This window comes from Perognathus longimembris, chromosome 23, assembly GCF_023159225.1.
Source record: "Perognathus longimembris pacificus isolate PPM17 chromosome 23, ASM2315922v1, whole genome shotgun sequence".
Taxonomy (NCBI): Eukaryota; Metazoa; Chordata; class Mammalia; order Rodentia; family Heteromyidae; genus Perognathus; species Perognathus longimembris.
This window is the reverse complement of record NC_063183.1, coordinates 19,814,562-19,828,509: the sequence shown is the minus strand read 5'-3', so window position 1 is coordinate 19,828,509 and position 13,948 is coordinate 19,814,562. Positions and strand designations below refer to the sequence as shown.

The window sequence follows — 13,948 nt, the reverse complement described above, 5'->3', positions numbered from 1 at the left end:
GTATGTAGGATTAGAGACAGGCACCCTCATACACATCTAAGTAGCTGATTTTGTCTCCAGTCACTCACAGTAAACTGTGGAGGTTTGGGTATGAGTGTTCATATCACGTGCTTGTTTCTGTTGGGGAAGTTAGGTAGCTACCAGAATGTTTTCTCCCATCTCTTACAGTTGTCTTTATTAATCTAGACTAAATTGGTCAGAACTAAATCAAAGAAAAAAGATGGCCTTCCAAAACATGTATGTGTTATAGTACATGCGATAGGGAATATCCAACCCTAGAGTTGTGTAAGGCCTGAAAAATCATTTGGTACTTGATGAGACAGACATGGCTGCCTGTTGTATTGATGATTTTGTGAGGTCTGCAAATGTAAATCCCCTAAAGGTCCTTGGCAGAACCAAGGTCCCAGCCCTGGTAGGAAGTACTTTGTTTCTGTTGACTTTCCCATCAAGGAAAAGGTGTCACAGAGCCCTATAGATCCTTCTAGTTGTAGTCTGTGCCTTCTGATGTTTTACAGACATAGGCTTTAGTCTAGTGGCTGTGGGATCTATGAACTTGTCTTAAGGTGCGCAGCACCAGGAAGAACCTGCGGTCATGGAGGAGTTTTGTGGACTGCTCTCTCTAGCAACACAGCCACTTGAGCCTTTGAAAAGGCATACATGCCACTGACAAACTGAACTGTAAGCTTCTGTTACGCTTAACTAAGTTTATATAGTGAGTGCACGGCTGCCTGAGTGAGTAGTGGGAGTTGAGGAGAACCTGTCATTTTGAAGGGTGAAATGTAACAACTTCAGTTTGAAACCCCAAGTAGAACAGACACTGTTGAGGATTCAGCCTTTTCACTTGAGAATTTGTGAAGGAATATGTGGAATACTGTAGTACATGGAACTGGCCCGTTTATTTTGTAGGCACTGACAGTCTGAGAAAGATACAGTTCAGGAGAATATTTTTGAGGTTTGAAGCAGCCGTCACTAGATTTGATGTTCCAAAGACATTATAGTTCATGTGGAAATTCTGGGAAGAGAAATAAGTATGTCTTTACTTTGGATTAGCTTGATACATTTAGAAAGTGAAAAAAAAATGGGAAACTTAAAAGTCTGTGTTCAGTAATAAGTTTGTACTTCAAATTAATTCTCCTGATACATAGTAATTTTGGAGTGACCTTTTGAAAATAGAAATAACTTTCTATTTAATCTTAAGTAAAATATCTTCCATCAAGAAGAAATGATTTTGAGTTTTAAGATTTCTAACCTAGCAAAGGTTTGTTTTAGAATATTCTTTGGAGTATAACTGAACCAGATGAATTTATATATGCTTGTATTCCTATAGTTTTCATTCCTCTTGGATGATATCATAATCTAACAAAACACGTGAGTGAAATATGACACCTTTTCCAAATTAAGAACGAAGTAGCATATGACTCGAGGCTGTTCGGTTACACATGAGTTTTCCTTTGCCACGAGAAATGGGTCCTCTCATTTTCAAAACTTGACAATCAATTAGGCAGACAGCGGGTGTTGGGGAGGGCGTACCTTGCACTGCATCTACCACCAGCTTTGAGGGGGACAGCACATAACCCCTGCCCCTGCTATGGGGGAGCACTGGGGTTTCTTGTTTCACTTGCAAAAACTTGTGGGTCTGCCTGGTCACATGACAGCCGGATTAAGCAGGCAGGGACACCAAGAACAGCTTGAGTATACTCTTTAGCCTGCATTGTGCCATGTGTATATTAATGCCATTTTGGACAATCTGTTTGTGTTTTAATAGCTCGGCTTTCACAGCTGACAGGCACAGGAAAAGAAAACTTCTGGAGAACTCATCACTAAACAGCAAGTTACTAAAAGTAAATGTAAGTAATTAAATTATATTCAAGGATAAGAATCAGTTTAGGTCAAATGACTGTTTTGTTAGAACCCTTAGCACTCAGTGTTGCCTGTTGTGAACGTTTTAATTTGTGCTTTGATTTGGCGTGTTACAACTGTTAAGTCCTGTCAGCATTGCTACTGTGCCCCTTTGGTGTCTTGGGAAGCAGGTCACACTCAGTACCCACCGTGCACCTTAGCACTCATCTTGGGGATACCTGCTTCCTCCCGTGAAACATCCCTAGTGTTAAATTCTAGGCTCTGAATTTGTGATGTTTTCTTTCTTAGAACTTCATTGATAAGACTACACATAAAAGAAAACACAAGCTGGGTGCTGGCCAGTAGCTCACACCTGTGATCCTAGCTACTCAGGAGGCTGAGATCTGAGGATCACGGTTCAAAGCCAGTCTGGACAGGAAAGTCCATGAGACTCTTATCTCCAATTAACCACCAGAAAACTGGAAGTGGCACTGTGACTCAAATGGTAGAGTGCTGGCCTTGAGCTGAAGAGCTCAGGGGCAGCAGCACCATGACCACCACCACCAACAAAAACACATTCTCATTCTGGCAGCCATAGTAGACTGACAGGATAGGAAAATATTTTTCAATGGACCTGTCTTTTTGCCCTGCTTTTGCTCCTTGTTGTCATCCTGTATTTAGACATGTCAAGTCTTCAGATTTTTGTGGAAGTAAGCTGGGACTGGTGGCTCACACCTGTAATCCTAACTACTTGTGAGAATGAGATCTGAGGATCATGGTTCAAAGCCAGCCTGGGCAGGAAAGTCTGTGAGACTCATCTTGAATTAATCACCAAAAAAAGCAGGAAGTAGAGTTGTGGCTCCAGTGGAGGAACTCTAGCTTAGAGAAAAAGTAACTCAGGGATAGCACCCAGGCCCTGAGTTAAAACCCCAGGACTGGTACACACAAAAAAATTGTGTGGGGCTGAGAATATGGCCTAGTGGCAAGAGTGCTTGCCTCGTATACATGAGGCCCTGGGTTCAATTCCTCAGCACCACATATACAGAAAATGGCCAGAAGTGGCGCTGTGGCTCAAGTGGCAGAGTGCTAGCCTTGAGCAAAAAGAAGCCAGGGACAGTGCTCAGGCCCTGAGTTCACGGCCTAGGACTGGCCAAAAAAAAAATAAAAAATAAAAATAAATTGTGTGGCACAAAGAGCTAAAGAGCTCTCATGGCCACTGGAGTGATGGGCAGAGCAGCTTTGCATTCAGACTGGTAGATTCTTCCTGTTTAGTGTTCAGACATCATAGTCCATTCATAGAACTAAGCAGACTAAGTCAAAGTCTCCGTCTTTAGGAGAAGTTCAGGTACTTTCTTAAAGTGCATATCCTACCACAAGGAAAACATTTATTTTCCTGTTTTTTTCCCCTTTGTATTATATAATTCGTGATTTTGTGGTACTTGCTAAGGCTTATTTCCTCATAATCTTCGAATAAGATATTCCCATTTAGCTCAGAAATGCCTTCTATAAACAGTCGTGTGCTCACGCAGAGGCTATAGAAATAGTCATTGAAATAGTAATTGGACAGAGTGGCTTGGTGCTAGTTTCAAGAGGCCTTTGCTTTTGCTTTGATGTTTGAAACAGCCTTTCCTTGCATTTTACAGGGAAGTACCACTGCCATTTGTGCAACAGGCCTTCGGAATTTGGGCAACACATGTTTCATGAACGCTATTCTCCAGTCTCTCAGGTAATGTACAGCAGAGCTTATGTACTGATACTACAGAGTAAAAAAGCAAAGGCTCTAGACTCAGAGCTTGTCTCTGCCACAAACGTTAGTCCTATTTCTTGGAGAAAAGTACCTTAATCCCATGTGCCTTAGTTTCTTCATGAGTAAAATTGGTTCCAACCTCTTGGGCAGTTGAGAAGATTAATTTTTTAAAGTATAATTTGTCTAAAAGGCCTAGAGCAATACTGAATAATAACTGTTAGCTATTATTATTTCCTATGGCTTCTTGAATAGAGAAGAGAAGGAATCAGGCTTTTTTTTTTTTTTTTTTAAAGTAGGTTACCGAGATCTGAGGATTGCGGTTCAAAACAAGCCTGGGTAGGAAAGTCCATGAGACTTATCTTCAAATAACTACCAGAAAACCAGAAGTGGAGATGTGGCTCAAAGTGGTAGAGTGCTAGTTTGAGCAAAAAAAGCTCAGGGACTGTACCCAGGCCCTGAGTTCAAGCCCCATGACCGACCAACCAACTAATAAATAAATAAATGGATTATAAACATTTTAGGCCATGTGCATGTCTCTCTCCTATTTTCTACCTCTTTTTTTTTTGTTTGTTTTGTTTTTTCCAGTCCTGGGGTTTGAACTCAGGGTCTGAGCACTGTCCCTGGCTTCTTTTTGCTCAAGGCTAGCACTCTACCACTTGAGCTACAGCGCCACTTCTGGCTTTTTCTATATATGTGGTGCTGAGGAATCGAACCCAGAGCTTCATGTATACAAGGCAAGCCCTTTACCACTAGGCCATATTCCCAGCCCTCTTTTTTTGTTTTTTAAGGAAAGTTTTTTTTATTGTTGATTTTATGTGTGTGTGTGCGTGTGTGCGTGTTTTCATTTGTTTTGTTTTTTTGTTGGTCATGGAGCTTGAGCTCAGGGCTCGGGCATATTAAAAAAAAACACATTAAAAATTTAAAATTCAAATCAGACAAAATGGCACATGCTTATAATTCCAACTGGGAAAGCTGAGGCAAAGAAGAGCTTGAGTTTAAACTCAGCCTTGGCAACCATCGCAATGCTCTACTTAAAAAGAGGTTTAAAAAACAAAAGACAATGGGCTGGGGATATGGCCTAGTGGCAAGAGCGCTTGCCTTGTGTACTTGAAGCCCTGGGTTCGATTCCCCAGCACCACATATACAGAAAATGGCCAGAAGTGGCGCTGTGACTCAAGTGGCAGAGTGCTAGCCTTGAGCAAAGAGAAGCCAGGGACAGTGCTCAGGCCCTGAGTCCAAGGCCCAGGACTGGCAAAAAAAACAAAACAAAACAACAACAACAAAAAACCAAAAGACAACAGTTTCCATAAAAATGGAAAAAAAGGTGCTGGTAATTCTTGGCCTGTAGGGAGACTCAGATCGAAGTTTGAGGGGCAGCCTGGACTAAAAAGTTCATTAGGCCCCTTTGTAACCAAAACCTGGACGTGATGGCCTGTGCCTGTTAGCCCTGCTTCCTGGGAGGTATAAAGTAGGTGGGTCATGGTGTAGGTACATCACTGAGCAGGAAATGAGATCCTATCTCAGAAATAACCATTGAGGGCTGGGATATAGCTCAGGGGCAAAGCACTTGCCTAGCAAGTGCAACGTCCTGGGTTCCATCCCCAGTAATCCCCCCCCCCCAAAAAAAAGACAAAAATAATCTGTGCAAAAGAAGACTAGAGATGTGGCTCTGTGGTAGAATGTCTAACAAGTGTGAGGACCTGAGTTGACTTCAAACCTTAGTACTGACAAAAACGGAAAAGCTCCCCGACTGAAGGCTATGGGCAGACCTCTAGATTTCAGAGAACCTAGTTCAGAGAGCTTATTTCAGTCATCAGGTAAGTCTTCAGCATAAGATCACATGCTTTTAGAAGATCCTGAAAAATGCAAAACAAGTAGTAATGAAATAATCAACAGGACTGACTTGTGTAGAAGAAATGATCTTGAAAGTTGTGTACCTGTAGATCTTAATGGGGCATCGAAAGCTAGAGTAAATTAACCTGACCACATCACGTCGCAAATGAGGAACAGCTGTGCTTCATATCTTTGATTATGTATGCTCGCTCAAAGTGGTAGGAATTCTAGTTAACCTTTAGTCTTCCTCATGATTCTATATAGTGTATGGAAGTAATATGTTTGGTTTTGCAGTTGGGTTTTGCTTGAGGGAATGATTTTATTGAATACCTAGAAACAGGTACCCTGAGAAGAAGAGCTGGAAACAGTAAAGGAACATTGGGGCATTTTGAAGAGCAGTTTTCAGTTCTTTGTTCATTCCTACAAATTGGGTACCTTAGAGTGAATGAGCCAAAATGAAATCAGTGAAAGAGATTATAAGATAAAGCTCACACTTGAAAATGCATGCAGAGATTTCATAGACCTTTCTGTACCATCTTTTTCAATTCTCTTCTTTAAAACATTTATTTCCTTCTTTTTTAAAATAGCAACATTGAGCAGTTTTGCTGTTACTTCAAAGAACTTCCTGCAGTGGAGTTAAGGAATGGGAAGACAGCAGGAAGGCGGACATACCATACAAGGAGCCAAGGGGACAACAATGTGTGAGTTACCAGAACATGCCCTTGCTGCTTACTGGGTTTGGGATTATCTTGCTTGAGTTAATAAGCACGTTTTTAAAAAGCACTTCTAAATGTGTGCAAGAAGATAGCAACTATAATCTTGATTGTTGGAATTCTTTCTATTTACCATAACTGAAATAAGTTTAATGCCCTACTTAGGTTGGAAGATCCGAACATTGTAGAATTGACATTTATGTGTGCAGTAGAATTCTAAGTGTATCCTTAAATGAATAGTAGTTTATCTGAATTGATTTGTTTGATAGGGTTAGGCAAACATGTCTTGGCTAGTTACTTTTAGCCAACAAATTAATTGCAAGTGAACAGTCCATTTTTAGTTGATCCAGAAGAAGGAAAAATAGACAAGTAATTAAGAACCACCTTTTATTCAGATTCATTGCAGTGTTCCCCAACTGGGTGGAGTTCAGAGAATCTTCCATACAGTCATGAGTATATAGATACATTTTTCATGTCTTTACAGATATAAAGCTGTGCTTTATCATCTGTGTGTATTTAATGATTTCCCTCCTTGCTCATCCCTCTCTATCTGTACAGCCCCTTCCCTCTCATTCTGAAGGCCCTTTTGTGTGTACGTGTTTGTGCTTGTGTGTGGCAGCACTGGGGTTTGACTCAGGGACTCCTGTTTGCTAGGTAGGTGCTCTCCGGCTGAGCCATGCCCCTAGCCCTTTCATGGGTTATTTTTGTGGCCTTGTGTAACTTCCCACCTGGACAAGATCCTCCTGTTTATCGCTTCCTATCATAGCTAACATGATGGGTACCCGCGATAATGACGTATAGGCACCGCTTCTTTGCTTTGAGGTGGAGTCTCATGGATTCGCACCTTTCTGCTTGGGTAGGAAGAGTCTTTGCCTTCTTTGTTGCTAGGATGGGAGGCGTGTGCCATCCAGTTACTGGTTCAGAATAGGTCTTTCAAACTTTTGTTAGCCCAGGCTGGTCTCAAACCAATGACCCATCTGATTCTGGCCTTCCAGGTAGCTAATTACAGGCATAGGCCACCACTTCAGGCCATTATTGCCCGGCCTGCGTTGGTGGCTGAGGAAGAGGAGGATAGAACGCGTTAGAATGGTGAGCAGCATGGATGGAGCCTTCCTTTGGGGATCTTTTCAAGCCGGGCGGGGGCGGGGTTGGGATGGCCATGGCCTGACATGGGTGCGGTGGGAGGGGCTCGTCTCTGGCAGCATCATCCAACCGGGTGAGCTGGAGAGGGGCTGATGGCAGTGTGGAGGAGGAGCATCCAGGGGGAGATGAGTGGTGCTCCACCTGGCAGTCACTGAGGGACTAGTTACTAAGGCAGCAGAAATTGCCCCTGGCTGATGCAGGCGGATAAGGAATTTACAGAAGGGCTTAGTGGATGGGTGGACATCAGGTCTGGAGCCCATCCCATGCTCCATTCACTCATAGAACTGTCCTGTGAGGAGGAAAGGCCGCTGCTTGCTGCCACTGCCCTGTCTGTGGGGCTCTTTGCCACTGCCCCTGCTCCCTGGTCGCCACTGCTTCGTGTAGACAGATCTAGGTTCTGTGTCTGTGCTCTGCGAGAAAACTGCTCTGCCTCCCACCAGGACTCTCAGGGTGGGACTTCCCTAAATGTAGGAAGAGAGCGCAGGGGCCAGAAAGCCATTTGACTGTATCCCAGGCACCTACTGGATTACAAGGCTTGAGAGAGAGATAGAGATGCTCTGAGATAGCTGTCAAGTGCATCTCCAAGAGTGTGGGGCTTGGATTGACAGGTATAGAAACCGAACTTGAAGCATAGCAGTTTAACTGCATGAGTAGAAAGGCACACTATGCAGCGGTTTAAACACCTGTGATTTGTTTTCCTCATGTAAAAGTAAAAGGTGATTATTCTGGCCTCGTCTCAAAAGGATCAGGCTCCTCCTAGCTTGCAAGGTGAGGCTCCCCCTACAGGGCCCCAGATAAGTGGTGGAGCTCCATGTTATAGCTCACTCTAGAAACTGGTTTGTTTGTTTTTTGCCAGTCCTGGGGCTTGGACTCAGGGCCTGAGCACTGTCACTGGCTTCTTTTTGCTCAGGGCTAGCACTCTGCCACTTGAGCCACAGCGCCACTTCTGGCCTTTTTGTATATATGCGGTGCTGAGGAATCGAACCCAGGGCTTCATGTATATGAGGCAAGCACTTTTACCACTAGGCCATATTCCCAGCCCTCACTCCAGAAACTGGGAAGGAGGATTAATAGGCGTAAGCAATTTGCTTTATTGTTTCTGTGTGCGTGTTCTAAATTCAGTATGCAAATATGAGAGTACTTTTCATTCTTGAAGTTAACCATATAGTTAAATAAAAACTAGCTTGCCAGTAAAAAAAAAAAGTCCCCTAGTTTTGCCAGTAAATTACTGCTGTTTATATGGGCTTTGGGGGTGGAGGGCAGAAGGTATAGGTTCTGAGGCTTGAACTCGGGCCCTTGAGCTCTTGCTCAGAGTTACTCTACCACCTGAGTTACATCTCCACTTTTGGCTTTTTAATCTGGTTAATTGGAGGTAAGAGTGAAGGATTTGGCTGCCTGGGCTGGCAGCCTCCTGAGTAGCTAGGATTACAGGTGTGAGCCGCCAGTGCCCAGCTATATGGGTATCTGAGATGTTGTTAGCCGTCAGACAGTTCAGAAAAGACTTATGTTTTATTTTTTTTGACCAGTCTTGGGGTTTGAACTCAGGGCCTAGGCTCTGTCCCTGAGCCACTCTGTGTTCAAGTATGGAGGAATTCCCTGAGCCACTCTGTGTTCAAGTATGGAGGAATTGAATCCAGGGCTGCATACATGCTAGGCAAGCCTCTACCACTAAGCCACATTCCCAGTCTTAATTTTTATTATATATTTTAGACAATGGAAGATTGTGTTAAGGGTATAATTCTTTATTCTTCTCTAGGTCTTTGGTAGAAGAGTTTAGAAAGACACTCTGTGCTTTGTGGCAAGGCAACCAGACCGCGTTTAGTCCAGAGTCCTTGTTCTATGTTGTTTGGAAGATCATGCCGAATTTCAGGTGAGTGTTACAGAATGTTCTTTGAAAATATTGATTGATTTAGTCTCTACACCACTTCTACAATTCTTTTCTTTTCTTTTTTGGCCAGTCCTGGGGCTTGGACTCAGGGCCCGAGCACTGTCCCTGGCTTCTTCTTGCTCAAGGCTAGCACTCTGCCACTTGAGCCACAGCGCCACTTCTGGCCATTTTCTGTATATGTGGTGCTGGGGACTCGAACCCAGGGCCTCATGTATATGAGGCAGGCACTCTTGCCACTAGGCCATATCCCCAGCCCACTTCTACAATTCTTGATAAAGTGGTGGTGTTCCAGGTATGCTGAATAATACTTAACAAGGACAGAAGTTGACTATATCTGATTAAACAAATGTGTTTATTTAAGTAAAGTCCTTCTGAATAGATTATGTAAGGTAGGGAAACATATTGGACATTTTCCCTTGATTCATTGAAAGTCTTTCAAAGAATAATTGCCACCCTACTTTCCTCTTTTTATTCAAACTAAAGAACCCGCAATCTATAGAAACCCAGGTTTTATTTATACTCACAGTTCTGAGGAGCCGAGTCACACTTAGAAAGTAGGTGTGCCCTGTCCTCGTGTGGCGGGCTAGTGACTGTAACCTGTGCTTGCTCTCTGCATGTGCTGTCAGGGGCCCCAGCTCAGAGCAGACGGGGCATGGATGGCAGATTCGAGTCCTGGGAATCGAGTCACAATTCTTAACTGCTTATATATTCGCCTTTGGTTAAAAACAGCACACTGTAGTAAAACTTGGCAATGCGTCTTTCCGAGTTTCCTGATAAGATTGTCGCTAGTATAGGGAAATGTTTAAAAAGTAACAGCTTCAAAGGATCATAATTTGCTGCCTTGCTGAAAAGTTACAGCCTTGAGAATCTGACAGTGACCAAGAACTTCATTTCATTTTGGTCCTCAGAGGATTATTTAAAATGTTGGGAGTTACTACTAGGGTTTGAACTCAGGGCCTTGCCCTTGCAAGGCAGGCACTCCACCACTTGAGCTATATGCTTCCTGTATATATGATTTGTCAGTTGTGGGGCTTGAACTTATGGCCTGGGCCCTGTCCATGAGCTTTTTTGCTCTACCACTTTGAGCCACAGCTCCACTTCTAGTTTTTGAGTGGTAAACTGGAGTGAAGACTCTTATGGCTTTTCCTGCCTTGACTGCCTTGGCTTTGAACTTCGGTCCTCAGATCTCAGCCTCCTGAGTAGCTTACAAGTGTGAGCCACTGGCACCATCTTCATACAAGATTTCTAATGTATAATCACTCTTGGCAGGGGCTAGGGTTCTACTATGATAGTTTTTGTGTATTGAATGTCTATTATGTGGCAAGCACTAAGTGTTTTATATCTGGTACTAAGTAAAAAGCAACAACAAAATTCCAGCCAAGCAAGAAATGTTGCCGCCATTTAAGATAGGAGTCAAAAGTGAGAGAACAACTTGTTCACAGTTCCATGAATAAGCCACATGTTTGTAGTTAGTTAATAATAGCCATGTGGGCAGTAATTGATTTCCAGGTCTTGAGCTGAGGCCTGCTGACATCACTGTTCTCCTTGGCCCATCGGTGGTCAAGGTCCTTCACTCCTGGCTGACTGGAAGCATTATTTATTATGCCTTCTACCTTAACTCTAAACCTTGCATATCCTGCACCTTCTAGCTTCTGTAGCCCAGTTGTGAGCAGTGTTTAGTTTTTAGATGCTTATATTACATCTTTTACTATTCTTACCAATGAAGGGGAAAGAAAAACATTAAGAAAAGAAAACCAGGTTGAGGAATTTACATGGCACTTCTGGAGAGATTTCGGTTATACACCAACTCTTAAATTTCCATAATCACTGCTGAGAAGAAGGGGCTTTTAAATTGTTATCTGGGCTTTCTTCTAATTGTGCAGTAATTGAGATTGTTCCCCCAATTTCATGTAATCAAAGATTTCTTTTTTCTTTGTTAAAGATCCAGATCTTGAGATTAAATCGCAGGCACAGTTTTAGTGCAGGCACTGCTCAGTGCCCAGGTGTGAGGCTGGGGCGGGGCTTCTTCCCTGCAGTTAACTATTAGGTATGCAGGTGAGATTCTTAGAACATGCCGGTGGACAATGACTCTGGAGTTGTATTTCTATTTATAAGCCCAAGTCAATTGTTTTTCTTTACATTTTAAGAGCCCATTTTCCTTTATTAACATCCAATAGAGTCTGAGGAACTTGATCCCCTGGCATGAAATATGAGGATTCTGAGTAAATAGGTGTTCTTGCGTCTATATACATGCTTGTACTTCAGCGATTGTGAGACAAAGGTATCCTTAATTACAGTCAACAGGTTTGTGTACAGAAGTGAAAGCTACTCAAATCTAAGCCAGTTACTAACAGAAAAATTTCCAACAGACACATGTACTTAACATTATGGCTCACCTCTCACCTTTGTCTTCCCAAAGTACTTGAAAGTTAGCTAATTAATTGGTTTGACCTCAAAACACAAGGCTTACACTTGTTAGACCAAGGTGCTCTACCACTTTAGCCACCCTTTCCCAACTCTTTGTGTTGGTTATTTTTAGACAGGCTCTCATTTTATGCCCAGGCCAGCCTGAACTTTCCCAGGTCATTGGGATGACAAAGGCATGTGCCACTATGCTTAGTCATTGGTTGAGTTGAGATGGGGTCTTGTGAATTTTTATTTTTATTTTTTGGCCTGGGCTGGCCTCAAACTGTGATTCCTCGATCTGCCTCTAACGTTGCTAGGATTACAGGCTTATGCCACCTTGCCTGGCTCAAAGTTTATTATTATTATTATTATTATTATTTGGCCAGTCTTGGGGCTTGGAGTCAGGGCCTGAGCACTGTCCCTGGCTTCTTCTTGCTCAAGGCTAGCACTCTGCCACTTGAGCCACAGCGCCACTTCTGGCCATTTTCTGTATATGTGGTGCTGGGGAATTGAACCCAGGGCCTCATGTATACGAGGTAAGCACTCTTGCCACTAGGCCATATCCCCAGCCCCTTATTATTATTTTTGTCTGTCCTGGGGCTTGAACTCAGGGCATGGGCACTGTCTGTGGCTTTTTTTTTTTTTTTTTTTTTGCCAGCCCTGGGGCTTGGACTCCGTGCCCTAGCACTGTCCCTGGCTTCTTTTTGCTCAAGGCTAGCACTCTACTACTTGAGCCACAGCGCCACTTCTGGCCATTTTCTATATATGTGGTGCTAGGGAATCGAACCCAGGGCTTCATGTATACGAGGCAAGCACTCTTGCCACTAGGCCGTATTCCCAGCCTCCATTATTATTTTCTAGAAGCAATTGTAGTTACTAGTTTTTAGTAATTACTATCTTTTTTCAGGGATTATTTGTGTATATATGAGTCCCTGACCAATGGTTATATGGCTTGTTTCTAATCTTTAGCCATTTCAGGCTGTCTGCTGTGAACAGTCTTAATATAAATGTAGAGCTCTAGAAGAGTGAGTTCAGGGTCTGAGGGTATGGGTTTTGTGTAGCTTTGACACTTAGCCTTCGTTCTTCCTTACTTTCTTCAGCATGATGTTGCCCTACGCATGGTATCTTTGCATGTCTCGTGCATCTGTCTACTAATATTTGCCTTGCCATCCCTATCTCTTTTTAGGGGGGAGGAGAACATTTGTTGATGGGTCTTTGGGATTGCGCTTAGGGCTGCAGGCTTACATGGTAGGCACTCCACCACACCTTGCACATACCTGTCCCCCCATCTCTATCTTTAGGATCCACCTGATGCTAACATTCCAGCAAAATTTCTTAACATATCACTTTCATGCTATTTATAATTTCATGAATAACTTGACTCATTTGTCTTGACTTCCCTAAACAGAACCTTTAGTTAATAGTTGTTGTTTTTGTCCATCATGGAGCTTGAACTCAGAGCCTTGGCTCTCTACCACTTTCAGCCACTTTGGTTTTCTGTAATTGATGGTGACAGTCTCACGGACTTTCCTGCCCAGGCTAGCTTCAAATCATGATCCTCAGACCTCAGCTAAGATTACAGAGATGAGCCACCAGCACCTGACTACAATCAGTTCTAGTTATAATGCTTAACCATTTTAGAAGAATAATACTGAAACCGTATTCTTGTTTACTAGGTATCCTTAAGACTGGCTTTATAGACAATAAAGACTTTATAGTCTTCATAAAAACTGGTTCTTTGCATGTGATATTCTCTCTCTCTCTCTCTTTCTCTCTTTCTGTCATGGGGCTTCCCTGAGCTCTTTTGCTCAAGGCTAGTGCTCTACTGCTTTGAGCCCCAGAGCCACTTTTGGTTTTCTGGTGGCTAATTGGAGATAAGAGTGTCATGGAGGGCTGGGAATATGGCCTAGTGGAAAGAGAGCTTACCTCACATACATGAAGCCCTGGGTTCGATTCCTCAGCACCACATACATAGGAAACGGCCAGAAGTGGTGCTAGGAGTCAAGTGGCAGAGTGCTAGCCTTGAGCAAAAAGAAGCCTGGGGCAGAGCTCAGGCCCTGAGTTCAAGGCCCAGGACTGGCCAAAAAAAAAGTCTCATGGACTTTTTTGCCCAGGCTGGCTTTGAACTACTATTCTCAGATCTCAACCTCCTGAGTAGCTAGGATTTTAGGCATGAGCCACCAGCATCCAGCTTGTGATATTTTCAGATAGTCTTTATAAAGATTTGTTCTTTGCATGTAATATTTTCATAATCTCTTAGGATATTTGGAAGTAGAGAGGATTTTAAGAATATCAACTATGCTAGTGATACTTTGTATTTAAACAATGTTGGTTCTTCTAGCTAGCATGTATGGTTTTATGTATGCTTATAAAATGCAT

The 13,948-nt window shown here is 42.9% G+C and overlaps 1 protein-coding gene across 1 annotated transcript in view; it reads left to right on the top strand.

The window, feature by feature from the left end:
• Positions 1 to 13,948, top strand: part of Usp3 (ubiquitin specific peptidase 3) — a 72,615-nt gene that overhangs the window by 39,568 nt on the left and 19,099 nt on the right. Inside the window, exons 5-8 of the mRNA XM_048332187.1 lie at positions 1,766 to 1,847; positions 3,483 to 3,565; positions 6,007 to 6,120; positions 9,032 to 9,145. Coding sequence (XP_048188144.1) covers positions 1,766 to 1,847; positions 3,483 to 3,565; positions 6,007 to 6,120; positions 9,032 to 9,145 — 393 coding nt within the window. The remainder of the gene's footprint in view (positions 1 to 1,765; positions 1,848 to 3,482; positions 3,566 to 6,006; positions 6,121 to 9,031; positions 9,146 to 13,948) is intronic.